At 33.1% G+C, this 26,869-nt stretch overlaps 1 protein-coding gene and 1 pseudogene across 3 annotated transcripts; both read left to right on the forward strand.

Annotated features, from left to right (window-relative positions):
• Positions 1–15,110: 15,110 nt before the first annotated feature.
• On the forward strand, positions 15,111–21,409 carry LOC142614449 (transcription factor MYB33-like). Of its 3 annotated transcripts, XM_075786968.1 has the most exons (6): positions 15,111–15,421; positions 15,733–15,812; positions 17,123–17,259; positions 17,385–17,776; positions 19,463–20,477; positions 20,791–21,409. In XM_075786968.1, exons 3-6 carry the CDS (start codon positions 17,139–17,141, stop codon positions 21,096–21,098), a joined length of 1,836 nt encoding a protein of 611 aa, XP_075643083.1. In that variant the 5' UTR covers positions 15,111–15,421; positions 15,733–15,812; positions 17,123–17,138; the 3' UTR covers positions 21,099–21,409. The 3 variants fall into 3 exon arrangements, with proteins under 3 accessions (XP_075643083.1, XP_075643085.1, XP_075643084.1); XM_075786970.1 differs by lacking the exon at positions 17,123–17,259; XM_075786969.1 differs by lacking the exons at positions 15,111–15,421; positions 15,733–15,812 and having other exon boundaries at positions 16,439–17,259.
• Positions 21,410–22,241: 832 nt separating this feature from the next.
• On the forward strand, positions 22,242–23,975 carry LOC142616766 (F-box protein CPR1-like; annotated as a pseudogene).
• Positions 23,976–26,869: the final 2,894 nt, after the last annotated feature.

A 26,869-nucleotide genomic window follows, 5' to 3' on the forward strand; every position in this document is an offset into this window, starting at 1 on the left:
AAATCAATGTGAAGAAATAGCAATGTATGGAGAGAAAAACATTGAAGAACAAAAATCAATCCCCGCCTGACAACCAGCTCAATGTGTATGGTTTCAAAATCTTTGCATCTATTGGCTTGTGGTGAGGGAATCCCAGGGCATCAATTGAACTTGCATGCTCTTTGATTGCTTTGCTAGAAGTAGACTCTTTGTATTCATTAGTAACAGATGAAGTTACAAGTGATGTGCTAGATGATTTTTTTTTTAAAAAAAACCCAAAAATTAAAAACAAATCCATAAACATAATCATATTTGAAGAAAAAACAAATCCCTAACCTGCTATTTTGAGAGAAAAAGAAAGACATTGAGAACGGGTTAGATGAGAAGGAGAACGAGAGTGAGTAAGAGAAGGAGATATCAAGAGAGAGAGAAGGAGGGATTGAGAGATTCGCCGGAGTGCTGAAGACTGGCCGGAGCCACCGAAAACACTTCCTGAAGCTGTTGATCTCAAACTCTCAACCTCCTAGATCCACCAAAAGCACCATTATGTAAGTTCAATCCTTTCTCCTCCTCTCAAACGATTGGGTTAAGGATCTGTTTAAGGGTGTTTTTTTTTTTTTGTTCTTTAGATTAACATTTTACTTTTTGGGTTTGATTTTTTTGTTTTTCAGATTAACGTTTTAATTTATGGGTTTGTTTTTGTGTGTGGGCGTTTGTTCTTCAAACTATCTGGGATTGTTTTTTATTTTTTATTTTTTTAAGGCGTAAATGCACTTTTGGTCCCTACATTTTGGCTTTTTTCCATTTTGGTCCTTATATTTTCATTTTACCACTTTTAGTCCCTAAACCAATTAACGCGTGACATTTAAGTCCTTAGTGTCACCCAACTAACTAAAAAAGCTAACGTGGTTGATGGAGTGCACTGCTGGCACATTAAATGCTAACATGGCCATTAAAAAAATATGAACAAATTTTAATTGGCATTTTAATTATGCCACTTCAGCATTTTAATTTTTAAAAAAAACACATCAAATAAAAATAATAAAAAAACTTCAAACCGAAAATAGTTAAATTATTATTTTTTCTTTATTTTTGGGAAAAGCACAAAGATTAGAAATTTAGAACATGTGTTCTTCATTTTCTTCCCCAACAATAGAAAGTGCTTTTTCTTCTTCTTCAGCCAGTGATCAGAGATTGAAAGCTCTAGCAAGATAGGATGGGTGGGTGGGGTCAAATTTGGGTTTGGGTTTGTGTTTGGTTGCTTTGTTTGGATTTAAGTTTTCTGGGTTTGCTGAAAATGGATTGCTGGGTTTGTGTTTGTATTCTTGCTGATGTTTGGGTTTGTGTTTGTTGTTTTTGTGTTTGGTTGACAAGAAATGGCAAGAAAATGCTTAAAAATCTGGGCTCTGTTCACAACCACCAACAACCCACAATTAAATCGATCTCCAACAAACCCAAAAGATCCAGAATACCCACAAGAAAAACAAACCAAAAAATTCATTAATCATCAGGTCTCAAAGGCCAAAAATTCCAAAACCAAATCTGAAAATTCAACCCAGCAACAAACTGATTCTCTTAACCAACAACAACCCATTTGCTTACCTCCAAATTGAAATGAAAAGTTTTGTGAGTGAAGGACTTGGCAGAGAGGAAATCAGAGAGGACTTGACGTGGTCGGCGTCGTGAAGCCTCATTGTTCCGTCGCGAAAACACTGGCCACCACCACCACTATCTCTCTCTCTCTCTAATTTCTCAAATCAACATGAAGAGTCATGTGCATTTGTGGGTATGGGTTAGTTTCATATTGGGGAAGAAAATGAAGAACACATGTGCTCTTCCCAAAAATAAAGAAAAAAAAATTAATTTAACTATTTTCGGTTTGAAGTTATTATTATTTTTATTTGATGTGTTTTTTTTTTTTAAAATTAAAATGCTGAAGTGGCATATTTTAAATGCCAATTAATATTTTTTAATGACCACGTCAGCATTTAATGTGCCAGAAGTGCACTCCGTCAACCACGTCAGCTTTTTTGGTTAGTTGGGTGATTATAAGGACTTAAATGTCACGCGCTAATTGGTTTAGGTACTAAAAGTGGTAAAATAAAAATGTAAAGACCAACATGGAAAAAAGCCAAAATGTAGAGACCAAAAGTGCATTTACGCTTTTTTTTTTAATTATTTTTTTAAATTAAGAAAAAAAATTAAATATTAAAATATTGCCAAAACGACATCGTTTTGGTGGTCTTAACGGCAACAATGGATGGTAGTTTAACGAAGGACTTAATTGAGAATAAATGAAACTTAAAGGACTAAAATAACAAAAACCAAAGTTAAATGAGTGAAATGTAAAGTAGTGAAACTTAGAGGGTGAGTTTTATATTTTGGTCTAATTAAAATGTCTCTATCAAGGCTATTTTTCCCCCTTTTCTTCCTTGCCCAAATTCAACCCAAAGACCCAACCATCAACCTGAAGAACTTGATCTTAACAACCCAAACACCACCAAATCCTAGCTCTAAGGTTCACTGATCTATGTCCCAATTCTGCAAACATCTTCAAATCTAAGATGAACCTCATCGATCTCACAACGAGTCAACTTCTCACCTCCAAAGGACCATCCATGACGAACCTCGTCGATCTCATGACAAGGCAACTTCTCATTGCCGAAGGACCTTAGAGAGAGAGAGAGAGAGAGAGAGAGATCACGACAACAAAGAGTAAGCGAGAATGAATAAAAAATATTTTTATTAGGTGAATAGCACCTCAACAAGTGTATTGAGGTATTGTTTAAAAAATAACTCAAACAAAAAAAGCTAACTTTAATTAAATAAACTAGTTAAATGAACACATACCCTCTCTCTCCCCCCCTCTCTCTACGCGCATTTGCGCACAAGAGTGCAAACCAAATAGATATTATCTATCTTAATTTTTTCTAAAGTTTTGTTGTTTTTAATGCAAAATACAGTAGCGGCTCCAGAAATTTTGATTAGGGGAGTCATTAAAAAATTTTAATAAAAAAAACTTGAATATATTGAGTTATCGACAAAAAAAATTAATACATAAAATTTTCTTCTACAAATTTTAAAATTTTAAATTGTTATATGATAGTTCATTATGAGTTTCTATTGCCAATGTGGGTAGATATGAGCCTATGGCTATTTTATTTTGTTAAGTTTTTCTAACATTTTTATTTTTATGCAGTTGGTATTATCTATTTGTTATTGTTTTTATAAAAAATTTTAAAACTAAATGACGAAACTAAACTCATTAGCTTTGTATTAATTATTGACACACACAACTATACTCATTCATACATAAACTTATACATTATGTGTCTATTTAACCAATCAAATGCTTGGACAATCATTAACTTTACAATTTTTTTTCTTAAATTTTACTAACTTTATAACAAAAAGTTATTATAACATGATAACAATACACATACATGTAACAAACCATCTCTATTTCCTAATTATTAAATTATATAAATTTATATTATATTTAATTATTTATATTGTATACACAAACGTTCACACTCATTATAATTCACACAAATAGCATTATAACAAAAAGTAATGCGCACAATTAATATTAGATACAATCACACACATAATATAAATTTATAAAAAATAGTGATACTCACAATTCACAAACTCTTACACTTTACTCTTAGAGTTGGAAATACTTGTAATAAGGGTGTGCAAAATTTAAGTCAAGGAATGCAAAATTTTTTTTTTTTTTTTGAGAAACACACACACACACATATATATAGGGGAAAAATATTTTTAAAAATAAATTAAAATATTAAACTATCAAAAAATAATATTATCTATATATATATATATATATATATTTTTTTTTTTTTAAGTCAGGGGGTTTCATTTGAATCGCTGAATATAGAGTAGAGCCGCCCCTAGCAAAATATGTTTCGGAAGTTAATACTTAATATATAGTTTTCAGATGAAAGAAGAATGAATCTTCTCAAAACATTATCTTCATGTTCTTTGAAACTACTCGTAAAACCAAGTTGCCAACAAGCTGATATTTTTTTTCTCTCCTATTTTTGGAGCAAAGAATTCAAACTCCATCTAATTTAGAAGGAAGATTGACTATGAACCGAATAAATCCATGCATATGCCATATAAAGAAAAATTGTATGCATTAAGCAATCAATGCGGCCACAGACCCCTAAGGCCTATAGTCACGGGTTTTAGGCCAAGGTTATAAATGTGGCCCAAAAAAATGCGGCTATAGGCCAAATCATCCTATAACCATGTTTTTATGCGCTATTGGACCTTTTTTTTTTTTTTTTTTTTTTTTTTTTTTTTTTGTAGTGATGGCTTATTTTTGGTAGAAGCAATGAATTATCTTCATCATCTTAGCACAAAACCTCGTAATATATGTAGGGGGCTAAGCATTTTCGGCATTGCTCACATCATTTCCCTCCAAGTTGGGTGGGATGCAGTCAAAGACAATGCATCTTGTAGGAAAGAATGAAAGATACATATTGGCTTTCATCACAACAAGTTTGGTCCTATATGTATGAATGATATCAATGTTTTAAATTTTAATTATTCTGCACACATATCCTTACAATACAATGTGTGATCATTGTCTCTTCCTTTTTCTTTTTATCCTTAAGAGTTAAGCCTCAACAAACACTTTAAGTTATCAACTCTAGGAAAAATCTAAGGAAACTATAATATAGGCAGCATCATCTTTCATTTTTAGTGTTCTTGTTCTCATGATTCATGAACATTATATCATGACAAGCTAAAAAAATGACAGTATAGGCCATTCAATCCAATCCTAGTTGTATTCTATTTGATTTTTTGAGAGAGAGCGAGATCCATATTTTTTTTCAAGATTCTTAAAAAAAAAAATTATTTATTTCAATACTTGATATTGCAACTTTTTTTTATTTTTTGTCACAAAAGAAACTGTTCACTCAATTTATGCATGATAGTCTTTTTTTTTTTTCTCAAGTATTAAGGGTCATATAATTCCATAATTTGTTAACATTGTCTCGATTGATATTGTCTCTTATAATAATATCAATTAGATTAATTATATATATATATATATATATATATATATATATATTTCCAACATTAAATATCCAAAAAAAACACCTAATTGCTTTGACCTTATCCTTCCTATAACATACTTTTGGGCATTTTACACGTAATTCTATAATAGGAATTATTCCTTATGTTTTATAAAAGAAGATGGAATTATTCCTTATATATATATTTTTTAACAAGAGTGTCTAAAATTCTTCAACTAATTGACTATTTCTCTGAGTGCATTTAATTTCTCACTCTCACACCCACTGGATAATTATAACTAGGAAGTCATTTGGGATTTTCCCGTCTCACCTTGTCAAAGTTTCTTCCTCTCTATCTTTCTACTGTGCATATAAAAGACTGGGTTCAAGTTAAAGCATCATATGTTATAACTGTAATATATTGTGAATTGTATGACCTCCAAATTTGTCATGCTTGTCATATATCAAAACTAAAAAAGGGGGGGGGGGGGGGGTTTAGCTCATATTATTCACACTGCAATTTAACTTATATATGTTTGTATTTATGATTATATAGCATGGAATTTGAGTTATACTTATTCGGCCATGTTCGAGACACTTCCATACACTCAATATATAATGTCTTTCTCATTTCACAATCTTTGTAATTTTGGTTTACCAAATGCACTACACACACAAGTTAAATAGAGAGGTCATATACTCAAGTAGGAGTATAAACTATAAAGTATAATAAATAGTATTAAAAAGGTCATAAATATAAGTGTATATTTAACATGTTCTTAAGGTGTGTTTGGATACTGCTTATTGCTGAAAATAAAAAATAAAAACTGAAAATACTGTAACAAAATAATTTTTAAATGTGTGAATAGTACCATGAGACCCAGTTTTGAAATTGTTTTAAAAGAAAAAAAGGTACTTACAGGTATTGTGAACAGTGCACAGAACCCACCAAAAAAGGAAACGCAGACACATGGATAGTGCAAAACACGATATCCAAACGTGCACTTAGTTTTCTTTTCTAAATAAAATTTCTACATATTATAATATATATATATATATATATATATATATATATATATAGAGAGAGAGAGAGAGAGAGAGAGAGAGAGAGAGAGAGAGATGAAAGTCGTATTTTTCTTCGAAAGCAATTGCTTTTTTGTTTGAATGACCTCAGTCTGCCACCCAACTTGACAAAAGGATCAATATCATCAATGCATTGATGTCAAGGGAATCATATTAGCACATTTTGATCTAAAAATAGAAATAGAAGAACGAAAGCATTCACTTTAGGGATATGTAATGGAGGAACTATTAGATATGCTTAAAGCTTAATATATAATTCTCTTCTCTCTTACATGAGATGAATTCCACAATTCCACCCATATATGAAAAGATACAAAGAGTCCATGAATGAAAGTAATAACTTTCTCAATAAGATTATAAAGTTTGATGATATAATTAAGCCTCATGTTAGTCAATAGGTTCCATGTTACAAATTAACAATTCCTCATTGATGTGGAATTCACAATCTTCTTCTTTTTTTTCTTTTTTTTTTTTATATGAGAAACTTGTAACTTTATTAAGAAGAAGATAAATTCAGTACATCATGAACAATAGCTGACTCAATCAAGATGGATTTTCCCCTATCCATGTTACATAATTATCAATATTATCTATTTCTTTGGCAAACTTTGCTAGAAGATATGCAGGTTTATCGCATTGACGCTTCACATGAGACACTTGAATTGATCTAATATATATATATAACTTTTTTTTTTTTTTTTTACAAGTCCCCTATTTTATCCTTCAAATAATAAGATATATATCTACACACATATTTGACATTTCTAACGTGGTAGAAAATAAGTTTCGTACTTATTAAATACATCAATCTATATTAATAATGATAATCTCACATTTTTTTTAACTTGCTTTTTTTTGAGAATAAAATCTTGGAATTTCATTAAAAGAAAATCAACATTTATCGGTTAAAAGTACAGAACATCTTTCATCCACACCGAAAAACCTTTAACATATTTAGCATGTTTAGTTAAGTTTTGAGCAACAAAATTACCAAATCTACGGATATGAGAAAAAGAAATACAGCAACTGGCTTATGTGGTGGCCTTGGCTGAAGTAAGGATATGGCCAAAAGGGGAAAGAGAGTCCTCTTCATTGTTGAGAGTCTTGATCACAAGTTCAGAGTCACCTTCAAGAATAAAGGAAGAGCACCGCTTATGTTGATTTTTAGTAATTAGATGAACATCGGGCATTAATTTATTGCTCATGTCAATTTTTGTTAAACTCACAAAATTATCAGATTATAACTATAATTCTATAGTAACCATTTATGCATAAATATTATCAAAGTTTAACTTGAAAACAATATCAAATTATACATTTTATTATACAATTCTTTTCAAATGTCATTATTAATACACTGCTTTTTTTAATAAAGACAAAAACAAATTGTTACATAGAAAATTTGAACTCTTAACACTTTATTTGAGCTTTAAAACTTTAGAAAGGTAACCATTTTTTTTTCAATTCAAATATTGCTTCTTATGTTTAATGTTTAATTATATATTCCTCTTTTTATAAATATTGACTCTTAAACAAAATATTGATAAAAAAAAATAGCATTTCCCCCAATAACTTTTGACATAATATATATATATATATATATATATATATATATATATATATATATATCAATAAAAAAAAACCTAAAAATGTACAAAATTAGACCATATGAGGGGGCAATGTTTGGAGGGTTAGTTGCCTCTAGTCTTAGGTCAAGGTTGGTGGCTCCACACCTTATTTTATTTTTCTTTCATCAATAAAAAAAAATTAAATAAAAGTTAAAAAAAAAAGGTTTTCTCCATATATTTTTTTACTTTCTTTATATAAATTACTGAAGTGCTGCAAAAACTACTCCACCCAACCAAAAAGATAAATGAAAATAACAATTAAAGTATACTTTCGCTTAAAGTTTGAGATTATTTTTTTGAACATTTATGTTTCAAAATATTCATTTTTGACAACTGATATTTTACGGATGACATGTCTTTAATGATTGACATTTAACCCTTAATTACTAATACAAATGGGTTTAAAACTAGTATGAAATTGTCATATTATTAATAAATGAACAATATGGCTAATATTAAAACAAAATTAAATTCTAAAAAAAAAACAAAATTAAACATAAAAGGTTCAAATAAAAATTTTGAAAAGTAAAAGAGAAGCAAATAAAATCCAATCTTTCAGGGGGAAGAAGTGTACTTTAATTTATGTTTATGCTTTTTTTAATAGGGGACAATAACATCTACTTAATTTAATATTTTAGGAAAGATTATACAAATAGATCAGTAGAAGTTCTGCACATGGAAGGAAAGAATAAAGCCAACTTCGTTTGGTCAATGCTTAACGGCTTTTGCATCACACGGCCCAGTCCATGGCCATGCATGTGAACATTGTATTGCATTATTGGAGATTTGCAATAAGTGATCCCACTAATCAAAATGAGAGAAAAACCTCTCATGTGCCAGGTGCATAAAACCTGCCTCTCATAGGTAGGTGGGCTTCACACGTATGAGACTCACCTGTTTGTGAAATGCTGGTTTCATACGCCAATGTAGGACCCACTTACTTGTGAAAGGCTAGTCTCATGCGCCTGGTGCATGAGATACTAGCTTTAAAATGAGATATCACACACACCCTCACCTCCAACAATAATTGACTGATTGATTGTTTTTTTCTTTTTTCTAATGGAAGATTGAGTAATTATAAGTACAAATTTTTTTTTTTTTTTTTGGCAAAAATGCAAAACTGACCTTTAACTTTCACATTTTTTTCATTCCAATCCTCTAACTTTCAGTTTTATCAATTCAGTCCTCTAACTTTCAATTTTTGTCAATTTAGGGCTTCGTTACAACTCAATTAGTGCTGCCGTTAGAATCACTAAAACGATGCCGTTTTGCATGTGTTTTTTTGTTAATTAGAAATTAAAAAAAAATATGGAAACAGTAATGTTTTATTATAACACACAAACACAAAAGTAATATGTAAAGTTTTTTAAATAGACTTATGATACATTACATAATCAAAGTGCCACTACAAAAAGGCCTAACTTTCAGTGTTTGATATTGCAACTTTTTATATTTTTTTGTCACAAGAGAAACTGTTCGCTCGATTTATGTATGAGTCTTTTTTTCTCAAGTAATAATGGTCATATAATTCCATAATTTGTTGACATTGTCTTGATTGATATTCTCTCTTATAATAATATCAATTAGATTAATTATATATATATATATATATATATATAATTTTTTTTTCTTTTCCAACATTATATATACAAAAAAACCCCACACCTTTGCTTCGACCTTACACTTCCTATAACATACTTTTGGACATTTTACAAGAAATTATATAATAGGAATTATTCCTTATATGTTATAAAAGAAATGAAATTATTCCTTATACTTTAAAAAAAAAAATGAGACTGTATAGAATTCTTCAAATAATTGACTACTTCTCTGAGTGCATTCAATCTCTCACTCCCACACCCACCGGATAATTATAGCTAGGAAGTCGTTAGGGATTTTCCTGTCCCACCTTGTCAAAGTTTCTCCTCTCTATCTTTCTACTATGCATATAAAAGAATGGGTTCAAGTTAAAACATCATATATTATAACTGCAATATATTGTGAATTGTATGACCTCCATATTTGTCATGCTTGTCATATATCAAAACTAAAAAAAATAAGTAAATAAAAAAGGTTTTAGCTCATATTATTCACACTACAATTTAATTCATATATGTTTGTATTTATGATTATATTGACATGGAATTTGTGCTGTACTTATTCGGCCATGTCCGAGACACTTCCATATACTCAATAAATGATGTCTTTCTCATTTCACAATCTTTGATAATTTTGGTTTACCAAATGCACTACACACACAAGTTAAATAGAGAGGCCATATACTCAAGTAGGAGTATAAAGTATAATAGTATTAAAAAAGTCGTAAATATAAGTGTATATGTAACATTTTTTTTTTTAGAGAGGTTTCAACCTATAGCATCTGCTCTTGATGATAGCTTTTTAAAATCAGATCAAGACATTAATCAGTTTTCGGTGTAAGCGGGGATTGAACCCAAAATCTTTTATATGTAACATGTTCTTATTTTCTTTTCTAAATAAATTTTTCTGCATATTATAATATATATATATATATATATATAGAGAGAGAGAGAGAGAGAGAGAGAGAGAGAGAGAGAGAGAGAGTCGTATTTTTCTCCGAAAGCAATTGTTTTTTTTTGTTTGAATGACCTCACTCTGCCACCCAACTTGACCAAAGGGATCAATATCATCAATGCATTGATGTCAAGGGAATCATATTAGCACATTTTGATCTAAAAATAGACATAGAAGAACGAAAGCATTCACTTTAGTGATATGTAATGGAGGAACTATATTTAGATATGCTTAATATATACTTCTCTTCTCTCTTACATGAGATTAGTTCCACGCTTCCACATATAGATCAATGCATACAGTCCACCCATATATGAAAAGATACAAAGAGTCCATGAATGAAAGTAATAATTTTCTCAATAAGATTATAATGTTCGATGATAAAATTAAGCCTCATGTTACTCAATAGGTTCTGTAAGTGCACAATTGTACCTGGACCCAAAAACAAGTGTTGAGCTTTGGCCCAATGAGCTTTATGCAATAAAATTTGTAGAGTATGGATTTGAAATCTAGGTTCGAGATGTTGGAAGTTTGATTAACAGGCTAGAGTGCCACAATCTGTGCAAATAATAAACGAATATGACAAAGAGACCTCATTGGACGTAAGCCAAGGACGAGTTATATAAATATTCTCTTTCTATGCCAAAGTTTACAATCCTTAGTTCCTATTTTTCTCAGCAGAAGGTGCAAATCCCCCTCTCTTTCCTCTCTCGTTTCCTTATATACTTCTTCTTCACTAGTTCATCCACGTGTCATACAAATCTTTCCCTTAGATACTTGTCCCATCCGCCACCTTCTTGAAGTCTTCAAACAATAGCAGAAAGACTGAATTCTACTGTTCAAAGGTCATTTCCCCATTAATGTGGCTAGGGAGGTAGATGCAGGGTCTTTAATGTGGTGGCAGCAGCTTTTTCCTCAGATATTTCTCACACATCCTAGCTTCTAAAGGGTGCTTGGATCGCCCTCTTACTCATCAGTTTTTCCAGAATCTTGCCTTTAACCCCTTTAGCAAGTCCCAGGGTCATTGCCGAGCTTGTCTGAGGAGACATTCCTCCTCAGACAACTCCTCAGACCTTTGCAGTGTAGATCGACTTGTGGGCCTAGAGGCCCTGATAAAAATAAACTGGTAACAGTCAATCAGGCCCAAAACCCAAACACTTATTCAATAGCTTTTACCCCCCACAAGTTCCATGTTACAAATTAACAATCCCTAATTGATGTGGAATCCACAATCTTAAATATTATATATATAGCTTATTAAGAGAATATCTGCATTTAGTAAATTATTATAACTTGCCCTACCCTCCTTTAAAAATATATATTTAACTTTTTTTTTACTAGTCTCCTATCTTTATCCTTCAAATTGTAGGATATATATACACACACATATTTGACATTTGTAGCATTGTAGAATATAAATTTCGTACTTATCAAATGCAACAATCTATATTGATAATGACAATCTCACATTTTTTTTAACTTGATTTTTTTTTTGAGAATAAAATCTTGGAATTTCATTAAAAAAAAATCAACCTTTATCAGTTAAAAGTAAAAAAAAAAAAAGAGGTGTGGAGGAACATTTCTCATCCACACCAAAAAATCTAGCATGTTTAGCTAAGTTGTGATCAATAGAATTACCTTGTCTACGGATATGAGAAAAAGAAATACAACAACTAGCTTATGTGGTGGCCTTGACTAAACCAAGGTTATGGTCGAAACTCGAAAGGGGAAAGAGTCTTCTTCACTTTTGAGAGTCTTGATCCCAAGTTTAGAGTCACCTTCAAGAATAAAGGAAGAGCACCGCTTATGTTGATTTCTAATAATTAGATAAACATCAAGCATTAATTTATTGCTTATGTCAATCTTCGTTAAACTCACAAAATTATCAAATTATAACTATAATTCTATAGTAACCATTTATACGTAAATATTATCAAAGTTAACTTGAAAACAATATCAAATTATACATTTTATTATACAATTATTTTCAATGTCATTATTAATACACTGCTTTTTTTTAATAAAAACAAAATATTGATAAAAAAAAAACCAATCTTTCAGGGGGAAGAAGTGTACTTTAATTTGTGTTTGTTTGTTTGTTTTTTTTTTTTTTAAAGGGGACATGTACTTAATTTAATATTTTGGGAAAGATTATACAAATAGATCAGTAGAAGTTCTGCACAGGAAAGGAAAGAATAAAGCCAACTTCGTTTGGTCAATGCTTAACGGCGTTTGCATCACACGGCCCAGTCCATGGCCATGCATGTGTTACATTGTACAGTGTATTGCATTATTAGAGATTTGCAATAAGTCATCCCACGTATCAAAATGAAATATCAAACACACCCTCACCTCCAACAATGGTTGATTGATTGATTTTTTCTTTTTCTTTCTTCTAAGAGCATTGGCATTGGGTGTAAAACTCCCAAGGGGCTATTTACATCTTTTCATTCTTTTGTGCTCAAAACATGCCACATCTAGAGATATATATTTTTTGTGCCCAAAACATGCCACATCCAGAGTTGTATATTTTCTGTGCCCCAAATCATGCCACATCCAAAGTTGTATATCTAAAAAAATATATAACCCAATTATAGGTAGTTGCTTAATTTACAACCTGCTATTCACTTGGATGTAAACTTAAAAGACATTATTTTATTCACTCATCTCACTCTTTTGGTTAATGTAACTTAAAAGACATTATTTTATTCACTCATCTCTCTCTTCTGGTTACTAGTAAAGTATTTTATACGTAATATTTTATGGTGTAGTTATTTATTTTATTGTATTGACTTATATTATTTTATTATGTTGTATGGAAAAAAAAAAATTAGGATGTTGAGTGTATTGTAAAGTGGGATGATATAATAGATAAAGTAACTTTTTAGGTTGTAAAATAGCAACTTTTATGCAACTCCGGATGCTAGTGCTCTAATGGAAGATTGAGTAATTAAGTAATTTTTTTTATAGGAGAGTAACTGAGTAATTAATTAATTGTTTGAAGTTTGAACACAATAAGTTTTTTTCTTTTTTAGAATTGAACACAATAAGTAATTGATTATTGAGGATATAACATTACGATTTCCCATACTACAAAAGTACAAATGCCAACCTTTGTTAAAAATAAAATTTTCGTGCATTAGGTAGGCAAAGTTAAACTAGTGCGAATGCTAAATTTATCTATAAATAATAATAAAAATACAATGGAGTCAGTTTATGTATTAAAGAATTGAAGAGTAAGGAGGAGTCTTTCACTTTGATTTTTAATATCCTGTCTTTTTTAGTTGCCTTTGGTCACGTCGCTTTTGCTCATGCTCGTAAATTAGGTAATGCTTTAACTCACAACTTTGCTAAACATGCTAGATATGTTAGTTATTTTTCTGTGTAGTTGAAGGATGTTTCACCACACCCTTAATAATTTACTTTTAGCTGATGTTAGTTAAGTTAGATGAACGATGTTTTACCACACTCTTAATAAAGTTTTTTCAATAATTCCCTCATTAGTTTTTTGCCCTTTCATAACTACTTAGAAAAAAAAGAGAATTTCCTCTCGTCCCTCTTAGGGACTAGAATTATTACTAATATTCCCATAAATATGTATCAGATTCCCTCACGTTCATTGCCTTTTTATAATTATTCTAGAAAAAAATTACAATAAATAATTAATTACATAAACTTATACTAATCAAATACTTGTATTTCCATATAATGATTAGATCTAAGAGTCCTCCAGTCCTTTTTAGCAACTAAAACTAATATTACCATATGTTTATTTATTCACACATATTGATAATTGGCTAAAAATGGTTTAAAGTTAAAGAAAAAAAAAAGACTTTCACTTTTATCTCAATTAATTTCCCCCCTTTCAACGTCGAGAAACTAAAATATTTTTTCTAAAAATGAAAATTAATAAAATTTTCAATTTCTAATATATCATCTTTATCTCTTCTTTAAAATCAAAACTTAAATTTATTAATAAAAATTCTTACTATCCCCAGTACAAACAAAGCAAAACATAGGTCCAATACCTATCCAAATAATGCCTCGATGGCTTAAAGTACTAGACAAGAAGATATCTTTATACACCTAGTGTATAAAGCCTATGTGAGACTGACATGTGAGCCCCATGATTGTAAAGCCCCCATGTCAGCCTCATATAGCTAGGTTCTATTTGCTAAGGATATACAAGATTTTGACTTTTTGGATAGGTCTAGTGCCATAAAATATTAGACCCAATTTTATTTAAGTTAACTCAACAAATAAAGTTATTATTATTATTTTGTTATCAAATAAAATAAGAGATATGGGTGTGAATATTATAAAAAAAACGCTTATAAAATAGTAAAAAATTAAAATTATTATAAGGACAAAATTTAGTTATAAAATTTGTTCTAACACTTTACTCAATAACATAAATATTATTACATATTTTGAAAATCTAATCGTTGAATTGCACGTTCTTTACACTTTCAATACACGTATCAGATTTTGTATCAATCAGATATTATTTATTATCCGATTAATAAGCTTATATTTTATGCATAATTTTAAATTACAAAAACTTGCAATTTAAACAATTTATTAATATTTAATTTTCTAAAAATTTTACAAGTATAAAAGATAAAAAAAAAAAAAAATCTAATATTGAATTTGTCAAAACCCACCTCTAATAAAAATATGTCGAGAAAGTCGTACCTAAACTTTGTATTTATTATAAAAGGCAAACAAAGCCAAAAAAGGAAAGAAAAGAATGTTTAAAACATGGTATAAAATAAAGTGAAAGTGAAATAAGGAAAAACTAGGCAACAAAAGGCAAGGTGGTGGAAAGGCAAAAAGGCAAAAAGGGGGGTAGTAGAAGTTTGTACTCGGTCATCCTGATATCTCCCCAAGATCCTTCCGTGTCCAGTTCTTTCGCCTCTATAATCTCCCTCCCTCTCCCCTGCAAACTCTCTCATCAACTCAACACCCCCCCTTCCTTTTCTTTATCTTTCATTTCTCTCTCTCTCTCTCTCTCTCAAAACTGTGTTCGTGTTTGTTTGTGTGTGTGTCACTGCGTTCGTGCGTGTTTGTTCGGATCTCGATGTTTTGTTCACTCAGCGCTCGGATCCTCTACGAACTGTTCCAGACTCTTCGGTCAGGACCGCCTTCTCTCTCTCTCTCTCTCTCTCTCTCTTCAGCTCCGTTTCGTTGATCCATGAGAGAATTTACAGTCACTCGGCGTTTGTTTTCGTTTTTTTTTTTTTTTTTGTCTTTTACTATTCATGGCTTTGAGCTTCGCTAGCTAGCTAGCTAAGCTGAGCTAATTCCTCCTGAAAATTAGGGTTCTTAGCTATTCATTTTTTTTTAATCTGTACTAGGGTTTTTGTTTCTGAGCTGATTTGTTAGTTTCTTTCGCTCTAGTTTTGGGTTTTTTTTTTTTGATTCCAATTTGTCTAATTCTGTAGGTCTTCCATTGTTACCTTCTTCTCAGCTCTCAGCTTGATCGGACGCCAAATCTGAGTTTTTCAATCTGTGTCTAATTCAGGTAATTTTTTTTTTTTTTTTTTTTCATTTCGATACCCTTTTGGTGGAATTGGATTTGTAAAATGCTAAAATGATATATTGGGCAATTTATATGAGAATTCGGATCTTTGAACTTGTTAACTTCTTTGTTTGTATTATATGATCTTATATAAATCAGAGTGCAATTCACTTTTTTCTGACTTTATTTATTGTGTAATTAAAGATGGGAGTTTAGTCTGTTTAACAAAATTGAATTCTAATAAGGAGTATGTTGGTTTTTTTTTTTCATGATTTTTGGAGATGGGTTTGTTTTTGTTTTGGGTTTTGCAGATTTTTTCTTTCTTTCTTTTGCAGTTCGTGATGCCATCATTGATTCGTATTAGAATTGTTAGCTTAATTACTCATGATGAATGCTTGCTGAGTTGTTAATCTGCATTAGTTTTTAATGTTGCTGTTATGGCCTTCTCTTTGCCAAAAAATGGGAGTTTGGGTTGTTGAACAAAATTGACTTCTACTAAGGGGTATGTTGGTTTTTTTCATGATTTTTGGAGATGGGTTTGTTTTTTTTTGGGTTTTACAGATTTAAAAAAAAAAAAAATTATTATTATTATTATTTTATTATTATTTTAATTTTTTGTGGTTCATGATGCCATCATTGATTCAATAATAGAATCTTAACTTTAATTACTCAGAATGAATGCATGTTGAGTTATTACTCTGCATTAGTCTTTAATGTTACTGTTGTGACTTTCTCTTTGCCAAAAAAATGGGAATTTAGGTTGTTGAACAAAATGGACTTCTACTATGGAGTATGTTGGATTTTCCAAGATTTTGGAGATGGTTTTGTATTTGTTTTAGGTTTTACAGAATTTTTTTTTTCTTTCTTTTGTGGTTCATGATGCCATCATTGATTCATATTAGAATTGTTAGCTCATAATGAATGTTTGCTGAGTGATCATTCTGCATTAGCTTTTTATGTTACTGTTTTGACCTTCTCTTTGCCAAAAAAAAAAGGGAGTTTAGGTTGTTGAACAAAATTGACTTCTACTAAGAATTATGTTGGTTTTTTCATGATTTTGGAGATGAGTTTGTTGTTGTTTTGGGTTTTAGAGATCTTTTTCTTACTTTTGTGGTTTATGATGCCATCATTGATTCGTATTACAATGTTGGCTTAATTACTCATAATGAATGCTTCCTGAGTTATTACTCTGCATTAGTTTTTAATGTTTCTGTTTTGACCTTCTCTTTGCCATGTCTTCTAGTCTTATTTCGACTCTTTCCACCTAAATTTGCTTTTGCAATCATAACAACTATTTTTGTTTCCATTTCCAGCTGTGATTATCCATGAATGATGTTCAGTTGTTTTTATGATATGAAAGTGCTTTTCATTCAAAGCAGTGCTTTTATGTTAGCTCGACTTGTAGTTTGTCCTGCTTGGCAAAGAGAGTACAGCAAAAATAGAGCGTGTGGTAGGAGGAGTGCAAGTATTGTAAAGTGGAAAAAGGATATAGATGATACACTTTTGTGTTAAATTTTGTTTCTTATCCTCCCTTTTTGTTCTGGTTCTCATCATACCCTTTTTGTGGAAGGAAAGGCGGGTTTTGGTGTTTTGTCACCATTGGAGAAATGACTTGCAAAAGAGATGACAGTGATGATGAGATGCTCCCTACGGATCAGGCTGAGTCTCCGTTGATTAATGAAAGTAGTGGAGGAAGTTCTGGTGGAGGATCTGTTCTGAAAAAAGGGCCATGGACATCTGCTGAAGATGCAATTTTGGTGGACTATGTCAAGAAGCATGGGGAGGGGAATTGGAATGCTGTTCAAAAGCATTCTGGGTTGTTCCGATGTGGCAAAAGTTGTCGATTGCGATGGGCAAATCACCTCAGGCCAAACTTGAGGAAAGGCGCATTTACAGCAGAAGAAGAACAAGTGATTATTGAACTCCATGCCAAGATGGGAAACAAATGGGCACGGATGGCGGCACATGTAAGCGTAATATGTTTCTCTTGTTTTTGATATGGTATAACTGTGCCTTTTTCACTCTTTTTTTTTTTTGGGGGGGGGGGGGGGGTTTAATATATTTGTACTTTTTGCATGTAGAGATTCCTAACAAGGGAAATGCTTATATCACATGTTTGTTTCTAGACATTATAAGGATATATGCTATGCTCCTAATGGTATTGATAAATATTTTTTTGATTTGTTTGGTGAACTCTAGTTTAATCCTCCATCATGCATAATTACATGTTACTTTTCATGTGATATGTTTATTTAGTTTATCCACATCATCTTTCCCCCACCCTCCTCCTCAGTTATATGTACATATACACACACACATCTTAATCTAACCCAATTAATTTTGTGTATTCGTTAACCCTAAGTAGTGATAAAACCCAAAATACTGAGAGTTGGGCTATTTTCAATTTCAAACCATAGGGATACCCCAGTGGTTACAACACCTTTGGTGATGCTTGGGCATTGGGGTTCAAACCCCATCAGTCCCCTCCCTCGATTTACCTATCAATAAAATAAAATAAAAATTATTAATTCAAAAATATCAACAAGTGTCTTTAATTACTACAGTTTACTGTTGTTTATCTCAATAATAATTTGAAAACTTCATAGATACCGTTAATTTATGCTTCATGGAAAACTATGATAGATAGGATATGTCAATTTGGGACTTGAGTAAGAGTAATAGCAGTTGACTTTGCCTAGATGAAGTGGTCACATAGTCATGCGTAGGGGTGTGCATGGGTTGGGTTGGGTCGGGTCGGGTCGGGTTGAGAAGTTTTTTCAACCCAACCCACCATGGTGGGTTAAAAAAATCCAACCCAACCCAACTCAACCCAACCCAACCCTCGTGGATCGGGTTGGACCCATGGGTTTCATTTTTTTTTTAAAAAAATACTAATATTATTATTAAATTGAGAATTAGAACAACACCACCACAAGTGCAAATTTATAACCAAATAAACATGAGCATAACGCCAAATAAACACAAACTATATGAGAAACACTTAGGGCTTGGGTTTTATTTAGGAAGAGGGGAAAAAAATAAATAACAAAATTATATAATATATTTTTTAATATATATTTTTAAATTTAAATATAAATTAAATATAGGTGGGTCAGGTTGGGTTAGGCGGGTTTGTATTGTAAATTTCATGACCCAAACCTAGATGAAGGATGCACACCAACTTTAGTCCTGTGGCGGATACAATGGTGAATGACTTATCCTGGTTTTGTGTTATTGCTAGAGCTGATGATATCATGATAGTCTATTCTGCATCTGTGGATTCATTTGTCTCATCTTCTTTATATATGTAAAAAATTGAGCATATAGTCAAACAGTAAAAATAAAAAATAATGATTAATGTATCTAAATCCTTTCATCTAATCCAAAATAATCAGTGAGTACTGAAAATTTAGGAACTTTTCTGTTTGGATATACATGTAATACACCCACGGTCTGTTAGTTCAATTATAAAATCGTTGTTCTCACTATATGTTTTGCATATGTGATTTGTTTGGCGTGTTCACCAGTTAGTCTTGCATATCCAACATGATCTTGTTGTCACCATGAATGGTTTATAGGTTTTTCAAGTTTTGTTCTTTAAAAATGTAAAATTCTCATCTAACATAATCCATGGTCTCTTTTTCTCTTTTTAGTTGCCTGGTCGTACAGATAATGAGATAAAGAACTACTGGAATACTCGAATTAAGAGACGTCAACGGGCTGGCTTACCTCTTTATCCTCCTGAAGTTAATGTGCAAGCATTTCAGGAGGGTCAACATGACCAAAACACTGGTGGAGTTGATGGTGAGGATAGAGGACAGCATGATCCTTTGCAAAGTAATGGTTATGACATACCTGATGTCATATTTGACAATTTGTCGGCCAATCAGGGTATCTTACCTTATGTCCCTGAACTTCCTGATATCTCTGTGAGTAACATGCTGTTAAAGGGTGTTGGTTCTTCTCCTTACTGTACCCTGCCACCAATGTTGCCTCGGCAGAAGCGTTTTCGAGAATCAACTGATTTATTCCATGGTTCAAGTGGTAGTGTTGGAAATGGGTTCCACTCGTTTGAGCAGTTTCGTGATGACACTTGTCATAAAGTTGCTCGATCAATTGGATTGTCTTCTCCTCTTGATTCTGATCCTACCACTAAGAACTCACAATCTTTTGATGTAATTCAGGGTAGCCATTCCCTCTCAAATGGCAATTCCTCTGCTTCTGAGCCCACTTATGGGGCTTTGAAGTTGGAGCTCCCTTCACTCCAATATCCAGAAACTGATTTAGGTAGCTGGGGCACGTCTCTCCCACGTCCTTTGCTCGAGTCAGTTGATGCTTTTATTCAGTCTCCTCCACCATCTGGTGCATTTGAGGCAGATTGTTCTTCCCCACGTAATAGTGGTCTGCTGGATGCTTTACTTCATGAGTCAAAGACTTTGAGAAGTGTAAAGAATCGATCATCTGACAAGAGTTCAAACTCATCCAGTGCTACTCCTGGTGATAAAGCGGACAGTTCCACTTTGAACATTTGTGAGACAGAATGGGAAGATTGTGGGGATCCTATTTCTCCACTTGGTCATTCTGCAACTTCACTTTTCAGTGAGCGCACTCCTATCAGTGCATGTGGAAGTTCATTGGATGAGCAACAGCCTGCTGAGACCTTTACTGGTGAGCATCTCTACGTGGTCTTAAATGTGACAAAGTTCATCATATCTATATTTGGTGCAAAACTGTGAGGAAATGTATGTTTGAATTATTCTTGATATTATTAAATTCATCTCCCACACCCCACCCCGGTCTAAGCAGTTGAAAATTGGAATCCATAATTGGTGTCCTCCAAGACAATTATATGAAAAAAAATATATACGTTAAAGCTTTGAACACCTGATTTCCAAACTTCTTCCAAAGCAGGATAGATCTCTTCGGAATATTTTACTTATTTTGTTTATAGTTTCTTATGTTACATTTGATTGTTCCCCAGGTATTGCTGTGAAATCAGAACCAGTGGACCCAGCGTCGACACTAGATATGGAAAAAGAAACCACAACTAGGTTGAATTTTAGTCGGCCGGATGTTTTACTTGCATCAGACTGGCTTCAGCAGAGTTCTGGTTATATTAAGGAACAAAGCATAATGTCGGATGCTATTGCAACACTTCTTGGTGATGATCTTGCTACTGACTACAAGCACCTGGCTTCTGGAACTTCTATATCAAGTCAAGGATGGGGGCTTAATTCTTGTCCGTGGAATAACATGCCTGCTGTCTGTCAAATGTCTGATCGTCCTTGAAAAATGCTGTCAATTTTATGAACTTGAAACTTTTGTCTCTTCATTCATGTTGTTGATTTGTTTAATGTGGGTTTAAGGCTACTGAGAAATGTCTCTAGCGGATAACTTCAAATTTATGAATCACTTGTGTTGTGGGTGTTTTGTTTGTGGCTTTGTATTTCTTTGTCTTTCAAGTAGTGCAGTGCATGTATGCCAATATTGAACTATATGAGGTATACAAAATGCATCAAGGCTTTCTTTTTTAGAATTGTAAAGTAACTACGCATGTCAAGTGTGGAACATTGTAATCCTGTTTGTTTCTTATTTGTCAACGTCAATTTGCATGGATTTCTCTGTGGTCTCACTTCCTCTTCATGCTACCAATTGTTTTAACATATTTTGTGGAAAATATTCTTAATTATTACCTCTTTTTTTATCTGTCATAGAAATTGTGGATCAAATATCTATTGCCAGTAGGCGAGAGAGATGTCAAAAAGTGGTTCAAAATGGTGCTATTATTTCATCAATTGAAGACATGTTGAAGCCTGAAGGATCCAATGATCCGCATATACATGAGAGTTAGAAGTTATTTCATTCTAAACGTGAGTTCTAGTGAATGAATTTTCAGTTGAACGTTTATTAAAATATTTCAACTAAGTGATAATGCCCTATTGGCATGGCAACCTCCTGGACATTTATGAGGAAGCACATTAATATTTATTGCGGGTTAAGAGTAATATAGGAAGCACATTCTATTTTCCCACTTATTTTTGTTTATGCTGTTAAACCTTTTTTTAGGCACAATTATAAGCTACCAACTTATTTCTTAAACAACATTAACCAAAAAAAATAAGGCGAAAATAAGCTCATCTTAATCCACTCTCATGGGTTAATTTGACAAGACATAGTATTATAAATATAAAAATGTAAAAATACCCAAGAGTTAGAAAGATAATTTGACACTTTTTAAAATTGCATCTTTAAAATGTGAGATTGAATATTGTTTGATGTATTGTTTGGAAACGGGTTATTTAGTTTAAATAAAGACCTCACCCATGCAAAGACAATGACACATAAGTAGGGTGGTCCAAATTGCCCATGGACTCGACCCACCCGCCCAATTTGATCGACCAAATCTGAAAACTTCCCGATTCGACTCCTGTGATGGTTGGCGGCAGTTTTCGACATCCAAAACCTGATTCCGACAAGTCGTCAGTTGGCGAGTCATTCCATTGAAACTCAATTTCAATCAACTCGATCAATTCCACCACCAAAAGGCTGCCATTCTCCACTGTCTGAGGAATTCCTTGGTCATATCTTGTTGAGATCCATCGAGATCTTGTATAGATCCAGGAGATCTTACCAGACACAGCTGGATTTTGCCCAAATCCACTGAGTTTCGGCCAAATCTCCTCTGATTGTCATTTGACGAAGATCCGACCAATCCGAACTGACTCTCTCACCGATTAGTGGCGAGTTTGAAAGATGTCCACTTGACTTGGTTGGGTCAATCGCGGATTAGGCACAAACCCGACTTAGACTGACCCATGAGATACCCCTACACGTTTGTTTAAAAACGGAATATAGTATAACTTGTATTAACTAGAAAAACATGGCACTAAACTATTTCATTTGAGTGGGAAAGTCTAAAAATACAAGATATGGTAATTGATTTGATTTTTGCCTGTTACAGATACAACAAAACAAAACCGCTGCGCAGAAAAGCAGAGACAGTCCGAACCAAAAGGAGCATGTCATGTCCCAGAGGAAGTGGTGCTGGAAATTCTGCACAGACTTCCCGTCAAATCCTTAATTCAATTCAGGAGCGTTTCAAAATCATGGAACTCTCTAATCACAAGCTCTGCCTTCATCGATTCCCACCTCACTCACACTCAATCGCTTTCACTTCCCTCCAACTCCAACAAATTATTTGTTAGGCACTGCGTCGATAGTCCCTACGTAGAGCACTACAAATTAATTGAAGACAACAACGACTCGTTTGATCAGATTCAAAACATTGAGTTCCCGCTCACGAGTCGCCGTATCCAGCATTTTATGCTAATTGTATCCGCCAATGGCTTGTTCAGTCTTTTCGAACAAGAGCGCTCTGTTCTCTGGAATCCCTCTATTAGAAAATGTATCACCCTTCCAAAGCCTTGCATTACTGTCAAGACACACGGCCGCGTTACGTGTCGTCCGGCATTCGGGTTTGATTCGCGGACTAATGATTATAAGGTGGTGAGGATTGCATTTCCTTGTAGAAACTATATGTCTGAAGAGGACAAACCACCTCTAAATTCTAATTGAGATTTACTCTCTCAATGAGGGCTGTTGGAGAATTACCAATGCCTCTTTTCTTTTGGCGTAGACCGGCAACTTCTTTAAATGGGGCTGTCTATTTTGGGGTATATGATGAGTGCAAAAGTAGTTGTCAATAAGTTTTGTCGTTTGATTTGGGTGACGAGATTTTTCGCTTGATATCATTGCCAAATGCTGCATTGAGACAGTGTTGTTCAGACCTCAGTAATTGGGGGGTCGCTTTCTCTATTATTTTTTGCTGATGATAGGCATGTAGACAACTGTTGTGCCATTTGGGTGATGAAAGATTATGGCGTCGTTGATTCTTGGACTAAACTGTTCGCCGTTGATGTCAACAAAGAAATTATACGGCTTTTAGGTCTCCGGAAGAATGGCAGTATATTAGTGGAGGCAGAATTGACAAGAGGTTGGGGGCTCTCTTCATATGACCCTAAGAGCCAACAAGTTGAGAATTTGGGGATAGGTGGAAGGCCATACTATTTTCATGTTGATAATTATGTGGAGAACCTTGTCTTACTTAACAAACCGAATGATGCAGTTTCTGAAAGGGGAGTGCAGGAAGAGGAAATGCAGGTATAAGCTTGATTCAACTCAAAATTTCAGCATTTTACTTTTATCAGTTTGATCTTATTCTTTATGTATACTAGATATTGTTGTGTGGTTATAACTTATTAGTAAACGTGAAGTTAATATACTGCTCTTGGATGTTCATTTGTTGTCGGCTTGCTATAAAGAGTGGGCAGAATTGTTAATTACAATTTTTTGGTTGTCGTTCATGATGAGATTAAACATTTGCAAGCTGGAATCGGTAAATATAAATGAAAGGCTGGTGTTATTCCCTTTTTCATACGCTGAACTTGTCACATCTAATCCCTTTTTAATATCAAATGTGTTTTACTCTTTCCATTTCACTAGACATGCTAAGATTTGTCTGATATGATCTGCGTTTGCCTTTTGATACTCTGTTTTGTACATGACATGTTTTGCTTTAATGTAAGATTAAACAAAGTATAGCATGATGCAATTTGATGACACATGATGGTATAGCACCCCAAATAACTGCATTTTGATGACGGCCAAAACTTCCTGTCCAGCACACTAGGAAGGCCAGAACACTCTGAGGCATCGCCCAAGCTAACCCAAACATACTAAACACCATAGACTAAATATCTTAAGCAAAACAAAAATGGAGTAACAAGTGATAAGCAGACTCACCACTCCGTTTACACATGGAACACCAATTTACCACACACAATCCCTGCTTATGGAGATTATCCATGGTTAAAATTTTCCTCTTAGTAATTGTCCACGCAAAGAAAGCTATCTTCCTTGAGACCTTTGCCTTGCATATAGGCTTCCATGGAAAAGAATAATAACCAGTAGGAGATAGAGCTTTATAATAAGATTTAACCTCAAAAGCTCCACTTGTAGTCAGGGGCCATCTTAAAAGATCCTCTTCAGCTCCTATTTTCACAGAATACAAATAGTTGAAGAAAGACTGCATAGATTCCAACTCCCAGTCTTGACAGGACCTTGTAAATATGACATTTCAAAAAACAGACCCATCCTGTGACTGCATTACATCTCTGCCACTGCAGCATTTTTATCCCTGGCCAACCAGAATAGGTTTGGAAAAGCATCATGTCCCCACACCAACAATTGAACCAAAAAAGAATATTAGCACCACTCCCCACGACGAACTTTAAAAAGGGGGCCAGCCTATTCCACGCACTTCAAATGTATTTCCCTAAGCTAATTTCAGGGGACACCGACACTGTTGAGTCATCCGTCATCCAATTACCCCACATGCTCCATATTTCGTAGCAATTACTATACACCAGTTGGCATTCTTCTCAGTCAAATATCGCCAAAGCCTCTTCCCAAGCAAGGCTTGATTGAAATGAACCAAGCTTCAAATACCCAAACCTCCTTGCTGAATGGACATTGGATGTAGGTGCAATGAGAAGTGGGCAAATGCTCCCACACTTTAATTTAGGGTTGTATATAAAGAAGATAGTCTCGAAGACTAAGTGGGTAGGTGACAAATCTTGAGAAATTGAGCATACTAAGTATAAATTGTGAGATACAGGGAATGATAGCAATAGATTTCAGGTAGGGATGGTTGTAGAGAAAAGCTTTAAAGTGGAAGTTGTCAAATTAAGAAAATAGGAGATATACCTTTTTTAATATAACTCGTCTAGGGGAAGTGACAACAAACTCAGTTAGCATTTATGTTCCTCAAATAGATTTAGAAGACTCCATTAAGAAATAATTTTGGGCGATACAAAAGAGTATATTCAAGGGATATCAAAAAGGATAAAGGTTTTTATTGGAGCAGACTTGAATGGTCATGTTGGGATAGATAGTGGGGAATTGAGGGAGTGCATAGAGGGCAGTGATATAAAATAAGAAATTAACTGCTTTAAGCAGTCTTCATTTTCTACTATGCTAGATTTTTTTAGACTTGTACTTTTCAATGACTTTAACAACCCATGTACACTACCTCTGTATAGTATTGTATCATGAACAAAAAAAGAGAGGAGAGTTTCCATAACCCTTTTACTCTTTCCCAACTTGAAATGCAGCCCACAACATTATGTAACATCCCATTGTGTACTTTCATAACCAAAATTAAAAAAGCATGGAGAAAGGATCTCCTTGTCTTAGTTCTCTTGAACTATTGGGAAAGCCAATTCTGTTTCTATTAACCATGTTTGAGAACCAATTGTCCAAATAGAAAACCAAACCGACTTCCTCCATTTTCACCAAAATCGTGTCTGTCTACATATATAAAAATAGCCCAGTTAACATGATCTTATATCATTTCAGTGTTCAACTTTCAAAGTACTCCAAAAACAATGCTACTGAGTTTGCTATCAAGACATTTCATGGGCAATAAACACCAAATAAGGAGCTGCCAAACTTGAAGTTATTGTAGGGCTCCATTTCCACAAAATCCACTCTATCGCTTCAGTAATAACCTTATTTTGTTTTTCATTGTTCTCTAACTCTTAGTCTCCGGTGACCATCTCTCGTAGCAAGACAATTTATCTTACTCTTCTCTGTCTAGTGGTCGCATTGCACATTTACTTATTATTTCTTTGCTTCAAATTTAGGTCCCCAGATGAAAGGTATGGAAGCCAATCCATCACCCTCAATGATCTGCATTTTTCTTTCTTTTAAACATTCATTTCACATAGTTTTCTTCCAAATTCTTTTTATTGATTCATGCATTATTTTTATTTTCTATTTTTTATGATTAGGTTCAATTCTCACTAGCCACATAGGGCTTTTTAGCTACCTTTTATCCCTAGGTTTTCTTTCTTCTTTTATCAAGTGCCTCGACTTGGTTTTAGTGGGTTTTCTGAGATTTGTTAAGTTGATGGTAGAGAGATGTATTTCTTTTTGGGCTTGGGTTTCTAGTTATTTTTTGTAGTAGGCTTTTATACCATTTTTTTAAAAAAATTCTTCTT

The sequence above is a fragment of the Castanea sativa genome, chromosome 11 (assembly GCF_040712315.1).
Source record: "Castanea sativa cultivar Marrone di Chiusa Pesio chromosome 11, ASM4071231v1".
Lineage (NCBI taxonomy): Eukaryota > Viridiplantae > Streptophyta > Magnoliopsida > Fagales > Fagaceae > Castanea > Castanea sativa.